Genomic DNA, 18,912 nt, shown 5'->3' with positions numbered 1-18,912 from the left:
ACATTATTTGCCAAAGGGTCACTGGCTGCAGGGAAGAGGCTGTGGGGGACAGTTCAGACGACTCAAATCTGTCAAACTATTCAATAAGTTTTAAAAGATATAAGCTTAATTAGCCAACAGTTGGTACACTCAAGATGTAAATTTTTTCTTACCAGTTCTATGATACTGACCTGCAGGGAGGCTAGATTGTCTTCAGAACAGGTGTCCATATTAGTGCGTTTCACAACCACCATTTTACCTGATGGGATGTGTTTAGCCAAGTTCACTGTGGTTAAATTACTAAAACTCTTGCCTACCGCAGAAAAACAACAAAAAAAACCCAACATGATAATCAGATCCCAAGCTTCCGTTGTTGTAGTAAAACCACAGACAAAATACTCTGCACTGACAGGATATGCATATTGTCCCTAGAATGATTTCACAGTTCAAAGTCTTGAACTGACATATCCTGGCCAATGGAGTGCTGAGAGAATGCTGCGTGGTCAGTGATATTGTTTTTAGGGTGACACTAAAATAAAGTCCTCATTTGCCCACCGATTAAAACAATCCCGTGGCATTATTCAAAGATGAGCTGCAGCATTCTCACCAGTATCAAAAACAGAAATTGCTGGATAAACTCAGCAGGTCTGGCAGCTTCTGTGGAAGAAAATCACAGCTAACATTTCAGGTCCAGTGACCCTTCTTCAGAACATTTCCGTTTTCCAGGGCAGGAACTTTCCTGGATACCAGCCTAAGAGTCACCTTACTCAATTTAAGTCTAGTAGGATTCCTTTGGTGTCCCGAGTTTGCAGACAGGCAACTACAATGGCTTGCTGGACAGGATTCTGAAGACAATTTTAATAATTTGGTCAGGGCTTGGCTTTATTTTGGGATTTTTCTGTGGGCTGACCTGGAGTTCCTCTGATCAGGATATGCCCTGAGCGAGGTTGTGCAATTACGTACACTCACATGGTATTCCTCGAGCTCAGTTGGACTGGCGAGGGCGTCCACTTCCATCGGAATGTCCCGCATCTCAAGCTTCACTTGCCACATTTTCTAATATTAAAGCTAGCTGTACCACTGTTTGAAGTCCATTGGGCTTCAACTAGTAGGTACTTTACATACTTACCTCATTAATCCCACATACCAAACCATCTCTAAGGGGTGAACCAAAGTTTCAGATTTCTGCCAGTCATCTCAACGTCATCAAAAATCCCGGTATGGATTCTCCTGGTTCTTGATTTGCCGAGTAAAAACATTAACTTCTCAGAATTAGAGGAGGTTTAGACAATGTGGTACCAAAAGCTACTTTACACATTATTTTTACCTAGTTCAGATAGAAGCTCATAGTGACTGGCACTGTTGGTGTATATTATGCTAGCATCTTGCACAGTGCTCCTTGACTGTCTAGCAACTTCATTGCTCTGTGTGGAAGAAAACACTAATTAGGATGATAACGTGCTCAAGAAATTAAAAGAGAATGACAGTATGGTGAATTAAACATATTTACTTATCGGTATTACATCCCGCTTTAAATATGTCCAGATAGGCCTTGGTATCAGGCAAATGAGAGGGGACAGAAAAAAGCAAACTGTCAGAGTTTGCACATACAAGGATCATTGAATACACCAACCATCTGAACTGTCGCGCATATTAGACTCTTATGGCTGAATCTTCCTAGCTTTCTACGGCAGGTTAGGAGGCAAAACCAGAAGTTGGAAGATAACTCTTCAGTTGATTACTTAATGTGTTCCCATCTCCCAGCATCCTTATCAGAGGCATTGACGACATGACAGACTAACCGCCTGATGCAGCAGTTATCAGATTGGGCCTATTAGTGGGCCACTTGTGGGAATTTTGATAGTGCAGTCAGGATCCACCAAGAGCACATAATATCCTTGTTGAAACTGGAAAGCAACAGGAGGAAGCCTAGCAGTGTTAAGCTGGGGACCATCAAAGCCTCAATTCCATCAGCAACTAGGGTGTGACAGCCACAGCTATCATATGGAGAGACTGTGGCTTTGCCTGATTTTTTCCAATCTTTCCTAATGCTGAAGTTTTCAGGCACCCTGTCATTCTCATGGCTGCTTCAGCAGCATGCACTTTTACCAGTCAGACATCGTGATGGGCCATGACTTTGGAATGTAGTGGTTCAAAAGCCATCTGCTAAACTTAACAACCCTGGCAAGATTGTAACCAACACCCTACCAAAGCCACTTCCAAGTTCCTGATCTACAATGGAGGCTGGTATCAGGATTGTGTCCCTCCAGACAATGGCTGTAGCTGTCGCCTCCTAATGGCTGGTTCTCTTTAATCAGCTTAAGTATTTCAATTTTCTGGTTATTAAATTGAATAGCGGTTCTCCCAAATATTTTCTGTCTATGCTCTGTCTTAATTTACAGTCATGTTCTAAAAGAGGGTAATTTACGTTGTAACATCCATCGCCTACATTTTAAGAAAGTAATAATTGTTCTCATCATGAGCAGCATTCTTCTGCCTATGTGTCCCTCTCATAATACAGGTTTTATTTTACACATCAGAACAAGCAATTTAAACTGGAATCCCTTCTAGACCTAAATGGACTATTGGAGGTACTGAAACTACATTCTCAGCCTTGAACTACTCAAATCAAATCTAGGATATTGTGAACATTGGTACGATACACTAGAAATGTTCGCTGTATGAATATTAGGAAACTTATGAGAATGTTACTATTTATTGCGAAGGGTATTGAAACTACTGGCCAAAAAAGCTTTCAACATACTAAAAGGCTAATCCTTCTCATCACTATCACATATGTTTTCTCTCTTGCAGTACTAATTTCACCTAAACTGAAACCTGCCTGATGCAGACTTTAATGTGTCACCTACCTGGCTTCCAGCATCAATTGACTCTACTTCTCTCCTGGAAAAACAGGAACAGGCCTTGAAAGAATAAAGTGCAAAATTACAGGTTACATCCATATCATGTAATAGAAGCCTGTAATTTATTAACCAAATAACAGGAAGGAATACGAAATGAATAAAATTTGAGAGGAATATCTGATACATCAAAATAAAAACAGAGCTCCAGAAAATCATTTCTAATATGATTTTTCTTCAGAACTCTAAAGTCACACTGAATTTGAAACATTAACTAGGAAACACAGAACTTTAGGTCCTGGAGATCTGGATCAGAAACAGAAATTGCTAGAGAAACTCAGGTCTGGCAGCATCTGTGGTGAGAAAACATTGTTAATGTTTTGAGTTCAATGTCCTAGCTTCAGAAAGTCCAGTTCAGAAGTTTCTCCAGCTCTGTTTTTATTTCCGTTTTATTACAGCATCTGCAGTACTTTGCTTTTACCTGATGCCTCACACATCAAACCATACACAGACTTTACAGCACAGTAACAGGTCATTTATCACAAGTCTGTCCTGATGGTTCAACTCCAAACAAGCCTCTCCTAAACTAATTCTTCCAAACCTGTCAATATATCATTCTGCTATTTTCTCCCTCATGTATTCCCCTGCCATTAAAAATGTATTTATATCATTTTCAACCATCCCATGTGGCAGCAAATTCCATGCACTTCTTGGGTGGATGTGTTTCTCCTGAATTCTTTAAAGTTTACAAATAGGTTGCATCAGCAGGGAATTCAGCTGCTTCAGCCTGCTCTGCCATTCAATAACAGCATGACTTATCGGAGTGTACACTAAAATCTACATTCCTACCTTCCCCGATAATTCTTCACCCAACTTCTTAACAAGAATCTATCTACCTCATTAGACAGCCTATCTATTCCAAGTATTAGTCTGGTAAATCTTCTTTGGTCTACTTCCAATATTTTTACATCCTTCCTTAAATAGGGTGACGAATACTCTGTACTTCAAATGTGATCTCACCAGTTCCCTGTATAACCAAAGCATAACCTTCCTAAATAAGAACCAAGACAACTGCGGATGCTGTTAATCAGGAACAAAAACAAAGTTACTGGAAAAGCTCAGCAGGTCTGGCAGCATCTGTGGAAGAGAAAAATAGGGTTAACGTTTCGGGTCTGGTGACCCTTCCTCAGAACTGATAGTGGCTGGGAAAATGTCGGTTTATTCGCAAAAATAGGGAGGCGGGTGGGGTAGGGAGTAAACGATGGGATAGAGCCCAAAGAGAGTGAAAGACAGTTGGACAGACAAAGGAGTTGCTCACAATCAGGCTGGGAGGGTGAATGGTTGTTAATGGGGACTGTTAGTGACTAACAACAGGGGGTGTGTCGTGGCAGACTATGTGGTAACAAGGCCTGGTGTGTGGGGTGGGGGCCTGGGACATGGGAGAGTTTAGGCCCTAAAACTATCGAACTCAATATTGAGTCTGGAGGGCTGTAGGGTCCCCAAGCGGAAAATGAGGTGTTGTTCCTCCAGCTTGCGCTGTGCTTCACTAGAACAGTGTAGCAAGCCAGAGACAGAGATATTGGCCAGGGAGCAAGGTGGTGCATTGAAGTGGCAGGCAACAGGTAGTTCAGGGTCTTTTTTGCGAGCAGAACATAGATGTTCTGTGAAGCAGTCACTAAGTCTGCGCTTTGTTTCCTCAATGTAGAGGAGACCACATTGTGAGCAGCGAATGCAGTAGACTAGATTCTTGGAAGTGCAGGTGACGTGTTGCTTCACCCGGAAGGTATGTTTGGGGTGATCGCTTCGCAGGACATCTACATTCAGCTCGCAAAAAAGACCCTGAACTACCTGTTGCCTGCCACTTCAATGCACCACCTTGCTTCCTGGCCAACATCTCTGCCTCCAGCTTGCTACAGTGTTCGAGTGGAGCCCAGTGCAAGCTGGAGGAACAATACCTCATTTTCCGCTTGGGGACGCTACAGCCCTCCAGACTCAATATTGAGTTCAATAGTTTTAGGGCCTAAACTCCCCAATATCCCAGCCCCCCACCCCACACACCAAGCCTTGTTACTACAGTCTGCCACTACACACAACCATTCACCCTCCCAGCCTGATCGCTAGCAACTCCTTTGTCTGTCCAACTGTCTTTCTCTCTCTTTGGGCTCTATCCCATCGTTTACTCCCTACCCCACCCACCTCCCGATTTTCTGCATATAAACTGACACTTTCCCAGCCACCATCAGTTCTGATGAAGGGTCACTGGACCCGAAATGTTAACTCTTTTTCTCTTCCACAGATGCTGCCAGACCTGCTGAGATTTTCCAGCAACTTTGTTTTTGTTCATAACCTTCCTAATTTGGGATATTGAATACCCCTCACAATAAATTGTAACATTCTATTAAGTTTCCTAATCACTTGCTGTCCTTGTGTACTAAAATTTTATGATTCATGGACTAGGGCAGGGCCCTATGAATCTTAATGAATCTTTTCTTTCCAAATGGAAAATTTCACATGTTCCCACATTATACTCCATGTGCCAGGTCTTTACCCACTCACTGTTGGTTCCTTTGTGACTTTATATTCACATTGCAATTTACTTTCCTACCTAGCTTTGTGTCATCAGTGGTTTTAGCAACATGCTTTGATGGTATTAGACAAGGACTACCAAAAGTTGATTGGGGGCAGACGTTTGCAGGTAAACGCACTGCTAGAAAATGGGAAGCCTTCAAAAATGAGATAATAAGACTCCATAGACAGTATCTTCCTGTTAGGGTGAAGGGCAAGGCTGGTAGGTGTAGGGAATGCTGGATAACTAGAGAAATCGAGATTTTGGTCAAGAAAAAGAAAGAGGCATATGTCAAGTATAGAAAACAGGGATCAAGTGATTTCCTAGATCAGTAAAAAGGCAGTAGGAGTATACCTGAGAGAAATCAGGAGGGCAACAAGGGGACATATAATTGCTTTGGCAAATAGGGTTAAGGAAAATCAAAAGGGATTCTACAAATAGAGATTGAACAAAACAGGAACGAGAGAGAGATTAGGACCCCTTGAAGATCAGCAAGGCCACCTCCATGTGAAACCGCAGGAGACAGGGTAAGATGCTAAACAAGTATTGTGCATCAGTGTTTGCTGTGGAGAAGGATTTGGAAGATAGAATGCATGGGGAAATAAATAGCAACATCATGAAAAATGTCTGTCACAGAGAAGGAGGTGCTGAACATCTTAAAATGCATAAAAGGTGGATAAATTCCCAAAATCTGATCAGGTAAACCCTAGAACTCTGTGGGAAGCAAGGGAAGAGATTGCTGGGCCCCTTGGTGAGATTTTTGGATCATCGATAGCCATAGGCGAGGTGCCGGAAGGCTGGAGGTTGGCAAACATTGTGCCACTATTTAAGAAAGGTGGTAAGGGAAGGCCAGGGAACTATAGACTTGTGAGCCTGACATTAGTGGTGGGCACGTTCTTGGAGAGAATCCTGACAGACAGCATTGACACATGCTTGGAAAGGCAAGGACTGATTAGGAATGTTCAGCATGGCTTTGTGTACGGGAAATCATGTCTCACTAACTTGAGATAGTTTTTTTGAAAAAGTAACAAAGAGGATTGATGACGGCAGAGTTGTGGACGTGATCCAAATGGACTTTAGTAAGGTGTTCAACAAGGTTCCGCATGGTTAGAAAGGTTGGATTACATGGAATACAGGGAGAACTAGCTATTTGGATACAGAACTGGCTCAACAGTAGAAGACAGAGGTGGTGATGGTGGGTTGCTTTTCAAGACTGGAAGCCTGTGATAATAGTGAGCCACAAGGATTGGTGCTGGGTCCACTGCTTTTTGTCATTTATAGAAATGACTTGAATGCGAATATAGGAGACATGGTCAGTAAGTTTGCAGATGACACTAAAATTGGAAGTGCAATGACAGCAAAGGATGTTACCTCAGCCAACAATGGTATCTTGATCAGATGGCCCAATGGGCCGAAGAATGGCACGTGGTTAAATTTAGATAAAAGTGAGATATTGCATTTTGGAAAGGCAAATCAGGACAGGGCTTGTACACTTAATGGCATGGTCCTGGGAGTGCTGCAGAACAAAGAGACCTTGGAGAGCAGGTCCATAGTTCCTTGAAAACAGAATCACAGGCAGACAGGATGGTGAAAGTGGCGTTTGGTGTGCTTGCCTTTATTGGTCAGTGCACAGAATACATGAGTTGGGAAGGTCATATTGCGGCATACAGGACGTTGCTTCGGCCACTTTTGGAATACTGCATGCAATTCTGATCTCCCTCTTACAGAAAGGATGTTGTGAAACTAGAAAGGGTTCAGAAAAGATTTGAGGATGTTGCCAGGGTTGGAAGGTTTGAGCTATAGGGAAAGGCTGAGTAGGCTGGCACAACTTTCCCTGGAGGAGGCTGAGGGGTGATCTTACAGAAGTTATAAAATCATGAGGTGCAACTAGAAGGCATAGGTTTAAAGGTAAGAGGAGAAACATTAAGGGGCAACTTTTTCATGCAGAGGGTAGTGTGTACACGGAATGAGCTGCCAGAGGAAATGGAGGCTGGTACAATTACAATATTTAAAAGGCACCTGGATGGGTACATGAATAGGAAAGGCTTAGAGGGATATTGACTAAATGCTGGCAAATGGGACCAGATTTATCTAGGACATCTGGTTGACATGGATGAGTTGGACCGAAGTTTCCATTTCCATACATCTCGAACTCTGGCTGACATCACCTGCTCCTTCATTCAAATCATTTCTGTCAGTGATAAATACCTGAGATCCCAACATCAATCCCTGCAACACACCACTCATTACATCTTGCAGGAAAGAAAAATATTTACGCCTACACTCTATAATCCATTAAGCCAGCAAATTTTCTATCCACGCAAACATGCTAAACCCCACACCATGAGTTTTCATTTTCCACAATTTGACACCATATCATACCTTCTGGAACTCTAAGTACTGTATCTCCAAAAGTTCGCCTTTACCAACAATATACATTACTGCCTCAAAGAACATGAATAGATCTGTTAAACATGATTTCCCTTTCACAAATACATATTAACACTGCTTGTTTGCCCTGAATTTGTCTACGTGCCCTGCTGCATGTTCTTTAGTGATTGCTTCAAACATTGTTCCAATGACAGATACTATGCTTTCTGGCCTGAAGTTTCCTACTTTCTGTCTCGCTCCCCTTGTAAAATAAGGGATTACATTTGCTACCTTCCAATCTAATAAGACCTTCCATGAATTGAAGGAGCTGGAAAATTAAAACCAATGGATCAACAATCTTACTGGCCACTCTTTTAAGATCCAAGGATGAAGTTGATCAAGATCGGGCACTTGTCAGTCTGCACTTCAAAAATTTACTGAGTAATAAACTTCTAGTACTGTAATTTTCCTGAGTTTCTTCCTCTCTTCCATTTCATAATTTATAACTGCTTTTGGCTGTTACCTCTACAGCAAAGATCAATCTCAAATATCTGTTCAATTAATCAATTATTGCCTTATTTTCCATTATTACTTGGGCACTTTCACTTCCTACAGAACTAACACTCACATTAACTTTTCTAAAATATTTATAATAACTCTTACAATTTGTTCACATACTTCTGTCTAGCTGTCACTCATATTCTAACTTTTCTTCCCTTTATTAATTGTTTGGTCATGCTTTACTTTTTTTTTACAAACATTCTATCCGACCTTCTGACCTTCCTCCATTACATTCTTTTTGTTTTGAAGTTTGATACTATCCTTAACTTTTATTATTATTTAAGGGTCGTGGTTCATCCCATGGAGTTTTTTTTCACTCTTTGGAATATTTTAGAATATAAGATAGCCCCTATTAAATCTTAGTATTGATGTTCCTTAATTTTAAACTGCTGGAAGTTGAAAGATCCTTCTCCATGTCTACCCTATCAAACACCCTCAAATTTTAAGGTTTCATTTTGATTATCTCAGCCACTTATTTTCTTGACACTTGTATCCTTTTATATTTCAAAAGAATCCTGTATTTGTAATCAAATCTTGTAAATTGTTTTTGCATAAGTTTCCTCTAGTAAGCCAAATTGTTGACCCAGATCTTTAAACTACCAGTCATGCCACACTGAAGCTCTTAATTAAACCCCCAATACATCTGTGTGGCAGAGATAACAGATCAAAAAAAGTACCTAACTAACTCACTTCACAGTGATATCTCAAAAACCCTACGCTGTATCCTTTATTGTCTTTAACATGATTATTCTTTGGAACCTTCCCACATCTCTTTCTTGTTTTGCTACTTTACCATTTTTGCAAGTCTTTCTTGCAGAAGAGCTATCTTTCTTTAATTTTCTAGGTCTGTCTTCCTTTCCCTACTTCTGTCTTGTTTGTGTTTTATGCACGACTGTACACTTTTGCTCTAGTTGTCGTCTTTTATATCTCACCATAATCATTGGAGAATTGTGCAAAACCCTTTTATGTGGCTATATTGGAACTCAGGCATTATAAATATTGTAACATGAACAGGCTACGGACTATTTTCTTTCAAAAAAAAAATGATCTAACAGAAGTATTTTAAATTACGAAGACACACAGACACCTGTTTGAGGTAAGGCTTACACAACATAATGGGCTAAAAAGTGAAGCAGAACAGAATAGCGGATAAAAATACAGCCCTCCCTGATGAGCTCAATGCATTTTACGCTTTTTTTGAAACAGAAGATCAGCAAAATGTCGTCATCTGCCCTGGCAGCCTCGGATTCACCTGTTCCCTCAGTCACTGCAGCAGACCTCAGATTGGCCTTTGAGAGTGAACCCACGGAAACAGAGACTGGCCCAGATGGAATCCCTGGCCATAGCCTCAAATCCTGCGCATGCCAGCTAGTGGAAACATTTGCTAACATCTTTAACTTCTCCTTACTACATTCTGAAATCTGCACCTACTTCAAGACGACCACCATCATCCCAGTACCAAAGAAAACTCATGCAGTGTGCCTCAATGACTACCACCTGGTACCTCTAACCTCCACATGCACAAAGGGCTTCGAGAGGTTAGTTATGGCTCACATCACCTCTAGCCTCCCAGTCAATCTTAATCACTTGCAATTCACCTACCGTCACAACAGGTCCATGGCAGACATCTCCCTGGTCTTATACATCCCTGGAATATCTGGAATACAAGGATACCTACACCTGGCTCCTATTCAATGACTTCAGCTCTGCCTTCAACACCAGAATTCTAAACAAACTAATCTCCAAACTCCAAGACCTAGACCTCTGCTCTGCCCTTTGCAACTGGATCCTCGACTTCTGACCCACAGACTGCAGTGAGAACAAGCAGCAGCACTTATTCCATGACAATCCTCAACACTAGCGCCCCACAACGCTGTGTAGTCAGCCTCTTACTATACTTCCTATACACTCACAACAGTGTAGCCAAAATTCACCCTAACCCCATCTACAAGTTTACTGACAACACCATCATTGTAGGTCAGACCTCAACAATGGCAAGACAGGATACAGGAAAGATTGAATGCTTGGTGTCATGGTGCACAGATAATCTCTCCCTCAACATCAGCAAAATGAAACAGCTGGTCATTGACTTCAGGATGCAAGGTCGAGGGCATGCCCCTGTCTGCAACAATGGTGCTGAGGTGGAAATGGTCAAAAGCATGAAGTTCCTAGGAGTGACAGACAGCAATCTGTCTTAGCCAACCACATTGATACTACAGTCAAGAAAGCACAACAATGCCTCTACCTCCTCAGGAGGCTAAGGAAATTTGGCCTGTCTAGAAAGACTAATTTTTACAGATGCACCACAGAAAGTATTCTATCCAGATGCACCACATCTCAGTATGGCAACTACTTTGTTGAGAACTATAAGTACAGAGAGTTGTGGACTCGGTCCAGTCCCGCACGCAAGCCAACCTTCCATCCATACTTCTCGCTGCCATGGGCAACCAAAGACTCCTCCCACCCTGGTGAGTATTACTTCCAACATCTTCCATCAGGCAGAAGATGGAAAAACTGAAACACACGAAGCTTCTTCCCTGCTGTTATTAGAATTCTGAATAGCCCTCGCAAATTTTAATTTTAACGTTGATATCACCCTTTGCGTGCCTTGTCTGCAGCTGTAACATTGTATTCTTCACTCTGCTCTATTTCTAATGCACTCTGCGGTATGATCTGCCTGTACTGAACACAAAACAAAACTTTTCGCTCTACCTAGGTATGTGTGACAATAATAAATCAAACCAAACATGGTTCTGTATTTCTTTTGTTCACCTGTAAGAAAATTTTGGCCCTGCTGCCAACCCTCTCCCATTCAGGCCTTTTTCCCACAACTTCGACAGCCTGAGAAAAACAAAAAGCTGGAGATCGCAGCAGGTGAGGCAGTATCCATGGAGAGAAAGCTAGCTAGTGTTGAGTCCAGCTGACTCTTCAGAGATGCTGAGAGAGAGTCAGATGTACAGCAATGGAAACAGACCCTTTGTTCCAACTCGTCTATGCTGACCAGATATTCCAGATAAATCTAATCCCATTTGCCAGCATTTGGCCCATATCCCTCTAAACGCTTCTTATTCAAATACCTATCCAGATGCCTTTTAAATATTGTAATTGTACCAGTGTCCACTTCTCGTGGGTGAAAGACTAGGCTGTTGGCCTGTTTCAGAATCTCACCCAATGATGATGCATCCCTGGTCAATACGAGATTGGTTTGGAGGTAACAGTTGTAATTCCTGTCCCTGATGCCCTGACAAGGGGGTAACATCGATACTGTTGCCCCGTGTGTCTAGAGTTTTCAAAAGTATCTCAAAGATGCTATGTTATTACTCAATAAACTGCAAGAAACAATGACCAGTCTTGCTTGTTTCAGGGAAGGCAGGCAAATGTTGCTTCCACTAGCGTAAGAATAGCTTCCTCAGACTACAGGAGCAAATTACTGCAAATGCTGGAATCTGTACATCTCCCCTTAGAGCAACAGCATGGAGGTCTCCCCTTGTCAGGACATCAGGGACAAGAAGTACAAATGTTACCCCCAAAGCTACCTCCTATTGACCAGGGATGCATCACCATTGGGTGAGATTGGGAAACAGGCCAACAGCCTAGTTTTTCAGCCATGGATAAAGATCAGGAGAAGTGAGAACCAAAATATATCCATAATAAAATATGATGACAAGAATTTAATTTATTTCTTAGTGCAAACCATCCATTTCTTTAGGTAACTCAGCTGCTATTACCTGTTCAGGGACATTATGTTGCAGCTATACGGGACATTGCCGACGCCACGTTAGAATACTGCATATAATTCTCGTCTCCCTCTTAGAGGAAAGATGTTAAACTTGAAAAGGTTCAGAAAAGATTGACAAGGATTGCTGCCAGGATTGGAGGGTTTGAGCAATAGGGAGAGACTGAATAGACTGGGGCATTCTTTCCCTGGAGCAGAGAGTGAGGAGTGACCTTAAAGAGGTTTATATAATTAAAAAAATCATGAAGGGTAATGGATAGGATAAATAGCCAAGTTTTTTTTTCCCCCACCAAGGGAAGGGGAGTCCAAAGCTTGAGGACTTAGGTTTAAAGGTGAGGGGAAAGATTTAAAAGGTAATTTTTTCCACACAAAAGATGGTGCGTGCATGGAATGAGCTGTCAGAAAAGGAGGCGGGTACGGGTACAATTACAAGATTTTAAAGACATCTGGATGGGTACATGAGTAGGAAGGATTTCAGTCATATATGGGCCAAATGCTGACAAATAGGACTAAATCAGTTTAGGATGTCTCGTCTGTTGGTCTATCTCGAGTTGGACCAAAGGGTCTGTTTCTGTGCTGTATAACTGACTGTATCTTGTATTAATTAGCCACTCTGATAAAACTATGGATTGACTCACCAGAAAAGGCATGGAAGCTCCTGATATACTCGATAGCTCACGTTGAGCACAGTAACCCTAGAAGTGAAAAATTAAGTATGTGAAGACCGACTCTCCGGTTGTAGATCAAGCACAGTCCCATATAATAGATGCAGGGAAGATTCTTCTTAGTGGGTTGTGAAAATATATAATGCTGTATTACTTTCGTTCCTATATTTCTTCCATTTGACAGTCACATGAAATCAAATGGCAACAGCAATAAAATGAATAAAGAACATCAGAAAGATCATCAGCCAGAGATGAGCTTTAAGCTGTAAAAGAGAGAAATTCAAGGAGGTAGCTCTGTGGGTAAATATCACTGCTACATATTCACCACAGGGCCCTTCTTTGAATTGTGGTGTTTGTTTTATTTTAATTGTTTATGGTGTTCAATAGATCCCTAGACACATTAATTGTTGATGTACCACAAACAGTAGCACAAAGTAAGAGCCACTTTTTATATAGTATTTTTTGTTTTGAAAAAAATGTCATGGCTCTATGTTATTTCTTCTTTATACTTTTTCATAATGGGTTAAATATTATACCCCACTCTATCCTAACCTAGTCAAACCCAGCACTCTTTCATATCCATCTTTTCCAGCAGATTGCCTGTCCTGCACAGTTGCTAATATTGTACCACTGGGAACTCACCAAAACCAGTGAACAAAACAACAGCAATGAATTCCATACTGAACATCTACTCCCAGGCTCCCTCAGACTAACCATTTTAACAACAGCAACAAAAGATCTAAAAGACATCATATGCCAATGCAGAGGATCGGTGGACTTGTTGCCTAAATATGCAGCAAAATGTTCACTTAATCATCAATTTCTCTTGGCCAAGAGTTCCCATTCATTTTTCAACTGAATTATTTTCTTCAAAGATGTGAATAATTTTACATAGCTGCAGGTTGTTTCCCTTATAGGAAACATCATGCTGTCCACTCTTAATGTCAACTTTCAAACATGAGACTAGATCATAAATTAGTTTTTCTGGCCAGTCTCCAATCATCTACAAACTTAAGTTCATGTGAATCTTTAATAGCCACATAACTTCCAGTTATCCATCACCATTCACAACCACTGGCTCCCAAATCATCAATGTGTCAACTTTAAGATTCTCATTCTTGTGCTTAACTCCCTCCTTAGCTCATCACTTCAATTCCAGCATTTTCTAGAACTCCACATTCCTCCATCACTCATGTCTTATACAAGCCCAATTCACTTCAACCTAACACTGACGGGGTTCTGTTCTAAGACTCACCTCCTCTCTCTCCCCACCACAACGTTTGGCCCAGTCAATTTTTGCCCAATTACATTCAGGGAAACACTTGGGATCTTTTATTCCAAAAAGCTTGCAACACAAGTGTAAGGGTGTTTCCTTGTAATACCTATATTTAAAGGCATGCTAGCAGACTGATTCTCCCTCCCACCCCTTCTGTCCTGGATCCTGCTGCAGATCACTCACAAAACAAGGATTAAACCTGCTAACTTCCTAGTCTGCATAGCTCACTCGCAATAACTGCCAGACACTGATGAACTCTTCTAAAGGAGAAACCAAAAGCAACACATGAATAAAAATTGAATGATGGTAGACTCCTTGCTACTTGTGTACATCCAACTGTCAAAAAAAATGTCATTGTTTTCTGTGGGTCTTCTCAAGAGTGAAGAGTTCATCGCAAGATCAGAATAGCCATTCACAGAACTGGCAGTTCAGGTTGCAGTTGTTGGTTCTTGGAAGAAATGTGCAGTTGTGCCAACTCTGGCCATGCTGAAATATAGTACATTTGGTGCAGGTGAGTCCTTAAGTGCATGGCGATACAGGTTTCAGCACTTGCTTCCATGTGGACCAGTCAGCTGAGTTTGGAAAGCTCTTTTGTTTTAAATGTCCATGTATGGTTTGTACTGACCAGGACGTTATTTGCCCTGAGACAGCGCCTCATAGAAGATCTGCTGTAGTCAGCCATACAGAAGATATGGTCTCTGTATGGAAGTGTAATTTTGGAGGGCAATCTCCAAACTGTTCAAGTGTGCACAATAGAGGAGCTTGTTGCTTGCAATTTAGCCCTGCCATGCTGGCCATACACAAGCAAGGTGAGTTTTTCTGTTTACAAACTCTACAAAAAAAACCCATCCAGATCGCGATGTCCAAATCCGTCCTCTGGGTGAAGGAAACAATAACCATTCCTTCCTCTACAATCCACCATTCACTAAGATAAAGATTTACATGCTTCCTCAATCCCCTACCCCCAAACTCTGTACATGGTTCCGGGCCAAGCCTCCCCGTAGTTCTGTTTCTACAAAAGGAGGGGACCAAACGGACGCTCACTCACTCACTCACTCGAAGAGAGACCAGGAGGAGCTCCAGCAGACGTAAAGCTCTTCAACATCACCCAGAAGGAGGCTAGCCCCCACTACCAGCGGCAGCTTCACTCTCGGAACGTAATCCCGTTCCGATCCATAACTCCCATTGCTCCCATCCACACGTCGACAGCGACCCCTTTTCACTCTCTGTTCCTCGTGGGGGGGTAAGGAAAGACTTTCCTGTGCCACCAGGGAGCCTGCCCCTTTCTTTGGGCGACTTCGGAGAACAACGACCCCCACTTCCTACTCGACACCACCACCGTAAATATGGGCATCGCCGCCCCTCCCCCACCAATAACACGGGCTGCCCTTCCCCCCAAAACCACGGGCAGCCCCGCCCCTGCCTACCCACCCCACTATTAACACAGTCCCCACGCTCAGCACGCCCCTCTTAATATTAGCCGCCTCCCCGCGCCCCCAACCACACAACCATTCCACCCGCAGGGTCCGCGAGCGGCGGCGGTTAGATTTCGAAGGAGGTTTTGAATGCGGCTGGCAGTTTACCCGGCGTTCTCGCGCTCAGTTGATGAAGGGGTCGTTGGAAATCATCCAGATCGGTGCACCGTCAGTTGGCCACTCAATGAAACCTAAAAAGGGGGATAAATAATATGTTCCCAAATTGAGTCAGATTACGACCCGATACTTAACTCGGGTCATAAGTACATTCTCTCTCTTCCCTGAAATTGGTGGCCATTTGACCCTACTGCTCCAGGGAGATCTGAATTTCCTCCTCCAACCCGCGCAGTTCACTCTGTCGTGGCTGAAGATGCAAACCCTTGCCCCACGCATGGAGAACGGGCGCGGGAGTGGACCATGCAACACCCTGAGCCACTCTCTACCACTTATGGCTGATCTTCAGCTTCAAATCCACTTTACCACCAAACCCTAAAATTCCGAGACCAAAATCGGCCTAACTCAGCGTTAAATGCAGTTAATGATGGCAGTCCCGCAAACCCATCAGTAGAGCATTTGGAAGATGGTAGAGGGGTAAATGACCATGGGACGTAGGTTTAAGTAAGAAGCCTTCACCCAGAGTGATAACGAAGTGTGCAACTGGATGAACACAGCAGGCCAAGCAGCATCTCAGGAGCACCAAAGCTGACAGAAATTCCCCAGCACGTCAATGTTTAGCTTGTGCAATTATGGATGTGTTGTCCCAGTCAAATTTGTGTCTTCGTCCGGGTGTACTGGGACCAGTGAGAATTGGTTGTGTCTCTTGGTGGCTAGCTGGTGTTCATGTATCTTGTCAGTTTTCTTCCAGTTTGGCCTATTATTTAATGTTTCTCACAGTCCTTGCACATTATTTTGTATATAACAACGGTTTTATTGGTTGTAGGTATGGGATCCTTTACGTTCGTCAGTAGCTGTTGCAGAGTGATTGTTGGTTTGTGGGCTACCCTGATATGTAGTCATCTCTGATATGTCTCTGACATATGGTAGGATGACTAGCATGTCTGGCCATGTTGTATCTTCTTGTGGTCTGCCAGGGAGGTAATGGCTGATTCTCCTTTTTGGATGTGGATACAACGTGGCCAGACACACTAGTTATCCTACTGCACATCAGAGACACATTATAGATGACCACAAGACCACTCAGACCCCTAGGTATCAGGGTAGCCCACAAACCAACAACCATCCTGCGACAGCTATGGATGAACGTAAAGGATCCCATATCCACAACCAATAAAACTAATGCAACATACAAAGTACTATGCAAGGACTGTGAGAAACATTGCATAGACCAAACTGGAAGAAAACTGCAAATAAGTATACACGAACACCAACTAGCCACCAAGAGACATAACTTTTTGTCACTGGTCTCAATACACACGGACAAAGAAGGACATGAATTTGACTAGGACAACACATCCATAGTAACACAAGACGAACAGAGACATGCCAGGGAATTCCTGGAGGTCTGGCATTCCACCCAGAATCCATCAACAAATACATTGAATTGGAGCCGATACACAAACCACTCAGAACCAGAAATGGAAGTAATGCCAACCACCCCACCGAACCGAAGTGGGACAGAACACCAATTGTTCACTGGAGGCGCACTGAAGATGTTACCTAGCAGGGTGTTGAAATGTCTCCAATCAAACACACCAGGTCACCAAGCAAGTCTACAACCTTATCCGCAACCCAAGCTATAAATCGTCTCAAAAACATTAATTCAGCTGTTGATAGGCCATTCAATCATGATTGTGATGAATGACGGAGCAGGCTCAAATGTCTGAATGGCCTCCTCCTGCTCCTATCTTTTATGTTTCTATGTGGGTGTTTCTAGCTAGACTAGCATTTATACTCCATCCCTAACTGGCCAGAGGACAGTTAAGAGTCACCATACTACTGTGCATCTGGAGTCACATGTAGGCTAGATAGACAATGCTTGCCGTTTCATTTTCCTAAAGGACAATAGTGAACCAGACAGGTTTTAATGACAATTGGCAGTGGTTACATTATTTGTCTTGGTTTTTAATAAAGATCTTTATTGAATTCAAATTTCACCACATACCATGGTAGGATTCAAACTCATGTCTCAGAGCATTAACCTGGGGTTCTGGATTGCTGGTCTGGTGACATTATTGCTACATTACCATGTGGTCTCACCAAAGCCCTGAATCATTTATCAAGCCTTCCCTATTTTTGTACACCAGCAGACCACAGCGTTCAAGGTCAGTTAGAGATGGAAAACAAATTCTGGCCTTGCCAGCAACTCCAACATCCCACTATAAGAATAAAGAAATAAAAAATTACAACTGCTTCCACCAATTGGAAAGATGTCAGAAATACTTGTTCATGCATACTGAGCGCACATTGTGGGATGCATTGGTCAGCTTTGATTAGTTATGTCTGAGGTTATTAGTTTCTTAAATTTATTAAATGGATCATTATTAAAGGGCTGTCTTAGAATAAAGAGGAAACACCATGAATATGTTAACTGGTGTGTCAATAGCAGGACATCAGACAATTAAACCCTGAAATGAAGTTCTTATCAGATTGAATTAGATGTGTTAGAACAGTATGTTTGCTGATGACACCACTATTGTAGGTTAGACCTCAAACTATGACAAGACCGAACACAGGTAAGAGATAGCAGCATGATGTAAAGTCAATAATCTTTCCATCAACGTCAACTAAACAAAGGAGCTGGTCATTGCCTTCGGGAAACAGAGTGGAGGGCATGCCCCTCTCTGTATCAATGGGGCTGAGGTGGAGATGGTCGAGAGTGTCAAGTTCCTGGTCCACCCACATTGACATGACAGTCAAAAAAGCACAATGTTTCTACTCCCTCAGGAGGCTAAGGAAATTTGGCATGTTCACAAGTACGCTTACCACTTTTATAGATATCTGGATATATTACAGCATGGTATGGCAACTGCCCTTCCCAAGATCGCAAGAAACTACAGACAGTCATGAACCCAGTCCATCACGCAGACCCGCCTTCCATCCATTGATTCCATCTATAGTTCTTGCTACCTCAGGAAAGCAACCAATATAATCAAAGACCCCTCTCACCCTGGTTATACTATTTTCCACCCTCTTCTGTCCCAAGCAGAAGATATAAGTTTTAATACATATGAATTGATTCAAGAACAAGTTTTTTTTTCCCCACTGTTATCAGACTTTTTAACAGACATCTCAAATGTTAATTCTGATTTCTCTATGCCATACTGTATTCTGCACTCTGTTCTGCTATCCTGATGCACTTTGTGCCATACATTCTGCCTGTACAGCATGCAAAACAACACTTTTCACTGTATCTCAGTATATAACAACAATAATCAATCAAAATTGTTGCCTGCTTCATTGGAG

At 42.3% G+C, this 18,912-nt stretch overlaps 1 protein-coding gene across 1 annotated transcript in view; it reads right to left on the bottom strand.

Annotated features, from left to right (window-relative positions):
• The window catches only part of stradb (STE20 related adaptor beta), a 42,501-nt gene extending 27,132 nt beyond the window's left edge, over positions 1-15,369 (bottom strand). Inside the window, exons 1-5 of the mRNA XM_048533676.2 lie at positions 15,071-15,369; positions 12,712-12,768; positions 2,850-2,903; positions 1,307-1,403; positions 171-292 (exon numbers count right to left, since the gene is read on the bottom strand). Of these exons, the coding sequence (XP_048389633.1) occupies positions 171-292; positions 1,307-1,403; positions 2,850-2,903; positions 12,712-12,723 (285 nt within the window). The 5' untranslated portion in view covers positions 12,724-12,768; positions 15,071-15,369. The remainder of the gene's footprint in view (positions 1-170; positions 293-1,306; positions 1,404-2,849; positions 2,904-12,711; positions 12,769-15,070) is intronic.
• Between the last annotated feature and the right edge of the window lie 3,543 nt (positions 15,370-18,912).

The sequence above is a fragment of the Stegostoma tigrinum genome, chromosome 7 (assembly GCF_030684315.1).
Source record: "Stegostoma tigrinum isolate sSteTig4 chromosome 7, sSteTig4.hap1, whole genome shotgun sequence".
NCBI lineage: Eukaryota > Metazoa > Chordata > Chondrichthyes > Orectolobiformes > Stegostomatidae > Stegostoma > Stegostoma tigrinum.
Note: the sequence above shows the minus strand (reverse complement) of the source record. Positions and strands in the feature narration are given on the sequence as shown.